Source organism: Vidua macroura, chromosome 4 (assembly GCF_024509145.1).
Source record: "Vidua macroura isolate BioBank_ID:100142 chromosome 4, ASM2450914v1, whole genome shotgun sequence".
Classification (NCBI taxonomy): domain Eukaryota; kingdom Metazoa; phylum Chordata; class Aves; order Passeriformes; family Viduidae; genus Vidua; species Vidua macroura.
The window spans coordinates 5,986,164-5,991,141 of NC_071574.1; the positions used below are offsets into that span (position 1 = coordinate 5,986,164).

Here is a 4,978-nt window from a genome sequence, read left to right on the forward strand (position 1 = left end):
TTTCTCATTTTAGGAAGCTGTATTAATATATGAGTTTGGCATCTGTAGTTCTTGATTGATTTTGAGGCTGTAAAATTCACAAACACAACTTAATCCAGGCCCAGCTCTTAATCAGTTTCTGTTGTTTGAAGTTTATTGCATAAGATTCAGTCAATTGAATGCCCAGAAAAATCAACAGTTCCGCATACAGCTATTTGCTCATTAAATGTACTACTCAGTAGCCAGGGTTTTGTCTGCTTTTTGGGCGGATATTTTAGCCCTGATGTACTGTAAGGAATAAAAAGTCAGGTTCCAGGAGTTCTAGCAGAGGACTTGTAGCAAGGCCTGCTTCATTCTGGGCCGCAGTGCAGGTGTTACCATGGTAACTTCTTAAATATCAAAGTACTGTGTGGATGTGATGCCCATTGATTTTTGCCTTTTTTTGTTTTATATATTCTCTGCATTCTTTACACATATATTTGCAACTCTGTGGTCTATGTATTTTTTTAATTTATTTTTTTCCCCAGGACTCCCCAGATCTATCCCCCAAAATCCCTCCAGGACCCCCTGACCACTGCCCCCCACCCCCAAGACGCTCCAACCACAAATTCCAATATTTATAAAAAGTTTAGGAAAGTGACACTGGGGCAGAATCCTTGGGAATTTGGGGGTCACAGGGTGAGAATTGGGGATCCCAGTGGGGTCGGGGGAATGGAGACCCCACTGTTGTTCCCCTTGACCTTGAGAAACTCAGCCATGCTGGAGAAATATTTCTGGTTGGCCTCAGCCACTTTCTTCCTTGGCTGCCTGTAGGTTCATGATCTCCAGCTCCTGCAGGGAGGCGAAGGCTACGCACGAGGCCGTGCCTGAGCTGCGGTCCTGGATCGTGGATTTGCCCCTGTGGATGACACTTTGCCTCTGCAGGGTTTTCCTGATCCAGGCCTTGGTGGCCTTGACCTGGATCTGGTGCATGCGGCCACCGCTGGCCTTGCCCAGGTGGCCCAGGCTGAACCCGAGGTCCTCCTCCATCTCCCCAGAGCTCATCCTGTTGGCCTGTTTGCGGATCTCCGTCAGCCCCAAGCGTTCCTTCATCTTCCAGTACCGCCAGCCCTTCCTCTTCTCCCTCAGCCCGTCCAGCGGCGCTGGCAGCGGCTTCACAGGGCCCAGGCTCCGCCACTTGCTGAACTTGCACTCGATCTCCTCCTTCAGCTCGTAGCCCGCCTTCCCGTCTCGGCTCCCGTGGAATCTGTCCCCTCTGGCTGCCACATCGCTTTCCTCCTCAAATCAGGGCCGGGCGATGTCGCTGCGGTGGGTGAAGCTGGTGTGGGGCAGGATGGAAGTGGAGGAGAAGCCAGAGAGCGCTGGCCCCCCCAGCAGGAGGATGTTGCAGGCTGGCAGCTTGGACAGCGGGGTCAGGCCCCCTGCCACCCCCGTGATCTCGACAGCTGTGGAGGCCTCGAGGATGAGGGAGAGGCTGGGGGCGATGAAGGACACGTGGACTCCACGTACTCATAGATGCGCAGCTTGGCCCCGCTCAGTGCCAGCACCGTGTCACACGCGTCCTCAATCCTGCCCAGCTCCTCCTCCGGGAGCTGCTGCCTCTGGGTGGTGGAGGCCACCACGCTGACCACTGTGATGGTGGCGTTAGTCAAGATCTGCTGCACGTTCTTGTTCTTGCATTTACCCAGGGAATTCCCCAATTCCTTGACAGATCAGCTGTAATCCAGGGTGTTGGGCATCAGTGACTCCAGCTCTGGGAGCCATTTGGAATATTTGTCTGGGCTATGTGTGGATGAAATGATTTCACATTCTGGCCAGAGAAAGTAATGCCTTGTTTCTCTAACACTAAAAATATTGTTGGAGGGCTTTTGATTTTCCCGCAGTTTCGGTGACACTAGGAAGGTACAGCCTTCCTGAACTGCCTACCACGTTTCCTCCTTGAACCTGTTATTTTACCCCAAAGTTCAGAAGTTCAGGCTTGTGTAGACCCTTGACTGTTTCAGGAGCCAAGCTGTCTGGTGTCTGCAACAAACCTGCTGCCCGAAGTTAGTAGAGACCCATTAGTTAGTTAAAACCCATTTCGAAGACATAAACACCCACACTTTCACCCATCAAATTGTTTGTAAAGACATTAGCTTTCCTCTCACTTCTGACTGCATCACCCCTTGTGCTCCTAATTGATGTTTTTTTGACAATTATGCTAATTTACAAAACTTGTAAAACTGTGTGCACCATTGTGAGGGGGGGACTTTTGTGGAAATTTGCCCATAACTGCCTCTGGAGGCTTCCAATGAAGACCAGCTTCTATATTACCTCCTATACTAATATTACCTTGAAAATGTGTGTTGTTTCATTTCTAGGTTGAAAAAGGCATCAGGTGCAGAAACTTTCCCAGGAGAGATCTGGGAGACACTTGGTTCTGTCCATTTGAGATACAGGCTCTGAGATGTAGGACAGCTGGGCATCTTACTGAAAGCCAGTGGAATTAGGAGCTAAATGAGCTTCTGGAAAGTTAATTCATTAATAACACATTTTCTGAGTAGTTAATGCGAGTGGATTAAATAATATGCGTGAGGGTGGCATGATTGGCCCTTAACTAAAACAGCAGTGGGGAAAGGCAGTATTTATAGCCATGATCTGAGGGTTTCATTGTCCAATTGCCTCTGTATTCCAAATTATTCCTTGAAGACCTTCTGAAGGCAGCTGTTGAGGGAAGGATGAATGTTTCCAAACCTGTGCTATGCAAGAGATTCATAGGCTGCCTCAGCTGACTTCCAGTTAGTTCTCACCGTGCTCTCAAGCTGACTTGGCACAGGATATGGGTAGCTGATGGAAAAGGCAGCACATCTGTCTTCTGCTGACTTTAACCCATGAAGCTGTTTGTTTTTGGTGGAATATGAGACCCCTGGCACATCAAATCTGTGTTTGCTTTCCCAGAACACAGGAAAGCTGGCTCCCTGGCAATTGTTATGGTTTCATTAACATCTGAGATTTTTATGGGGCAGAACATTTTGTGCTGTTTTTGCTGCCACTTGATATCTTGGTGAAGGGACGAAAAAAACCCTGATCTGTTTGTGTGTCCTCGTGTCCTGTCCTAAACAGGGAGTGCAAGAATGATTTCCTTCAATATGGGAACTGGCTACTAGGAAACACCTATCAAAAGGAGCACTGGTGTAAATATTCCCATGCACCCTCTAAAATGCTCTACCTGTGCAGTTCTCTGGGGGTTCTCTCTAAAACAGGCAGAACTGGTGTTGGAATAACACCCAGGCCTCTCCCTGGTCCTTCAAGAGGATTTACTGTAGTCTTCCTCCTAAACAGACGTCAGACCAAATGAAATCCACAAAAGGATTATTAATGACACCTGCCAGGACACAGCAGAAGAAAAGAACAGAGGAGTCAAAAGGCCATGAAATCCCCTCACATGAACTTGTCAGACCCACGAATGAAACAGCTCAGCCTCCTGACACTTCTCTGCCCAAATGTGACGTTTGCAGTTGTTCCAGTTTCCTGGAAGAGCTGCACGACACAGTGACCATAGAGATGGCTTCTGTCTGGGTACCCAGAGGGCCCATAAAAATCTGCAGACCTAGTGTGTGATGGTTTATAGGATTTTTGGCTAGTGAGCTCATCAGGTGAAGAGCTGGAGGACTGGAGGTGGCTGTCACCCACTGTTTGCTGGTCATTCTCCCACCCTTCATCTTCTGCCTGAAGACTTCCACATCAGATGTCATGGGAGCACTCTAAAAGCTCAGAGCTTTTTTTTTTGGGGCTGTGCTAATGCAAAGTTGCTTGACCCCACTGTATGTTGTGTATTGAAAACTGCTGTATACCAGGTCAGGGACTTGTTTTTTGGCTTGAGTTCCAGATCTGTTTGCTTGCAAGTGATACAAATTCTGAAACAAAGAATATGGAATGATGCATAATGCCCTTCAGCTACAGACACCTTTTTACTGTAGGTAAGAGCAGGTTATAGAAGGGAAGGAGATTTAAGGCCTAGGGTATTTCAGGTTACACAACCAGCTCTAGGTTAAATGTCTTATGCATGTTTTGGCAAAAAATTCAAGCATTGCTGCTCCTTTTATTAATTAGTATCTGAGTTCTCTATACCAGTTATGTGTACGTTATTTCAAGTGTAAGTTTACAGACAGGGTTTGTTTGCATTCATTCCCATGCTTGCTCTGTGTCATAATTTTCATACAGTTATAGGAATGAACTTGTTTGAACATTCCTAGTTGAGTGTAAAAAAATATTTTCCCATGAGTATCATCTTTTTGGCAAACACTTATGTGAAAAGGAACTGATGTGGAGACTGTTCTATGTGCTTGGGAAGATTTTACTTTGAAATCCCTTCATAATGCAGAAAAAAAAAAAAATCAGTATCGGTCATGACACAGAAACTCTGTGGAAATAGAAACTTCACCCAATTATCTGGGGTACTGATAAATAGCACTATATTTCCCAAGATTCTTGGGAGTGAAGCTGAAGTTAAGGGCCATCTTTTTCAACAACATCTGAGGAAACCTTGTGACCTATTTGAACAGCCAGGATCTGCTTCTTGGTTTTGTATGGGCCAATCACATCTTGTTTTGTGATGATTAAGAAAACAGGGAAAATTTGAGGCTGATTTTCCATCTTGGGATGGAAAGAGTTCAGCCAGGTTCAATTGTTACATGCTAGTTTTACTAATGTAAGCACTGTCTTAATGACACTGTCATTGTGTGATACTGTGACTGCAGCTGAACTCTGGTGTGCTTTTGGTTTTGGTTTGTCAGGTAACATCATACTGAGGGAAAGCTGCATTTTGTCTGGGATCCTGACTGCAGTTTCCCCTGCTTTGTTTTTGATCTGAGGTCTGTAGGAGGTCAGTGGGGGATGATGGCTGGGAACAAATGAAAGTGTGCCAGCACAGAAAGCTGCAGTGCTGTAATCGAGCATCTGTTGCTGTGATGTGTGAATGCCTGGCATTCTGGGAGCTGGGACACAGATTGTTGCTAGC

At 46.4% G+C, this 4,978-nt stretch overlaps 1 protein-coding gene across 1 annotated transcript; it reads right to left on the bottom strand.

Annotated features, from left to right (window-relative positions):
- Nucleotides 1-577: 577 nt before the first annotated feature.
- Nucleotides 578-3,713, bottom strand: PRPF31 (pre-mRNA processing factor 31). Its single transcript, XM_053975588.1, is given in 4 exon segments — nt 578-776; nt 778-1,475; nt 1,478-1,873; nt 3,542-3,713. Coding segments are annotated over 4 exon segments (1,392 nt in total). The 3' UTR covers nt 578-650.
- Nucleotides 3,714-4,978: the final 1,265 nt, after the last annotated feature.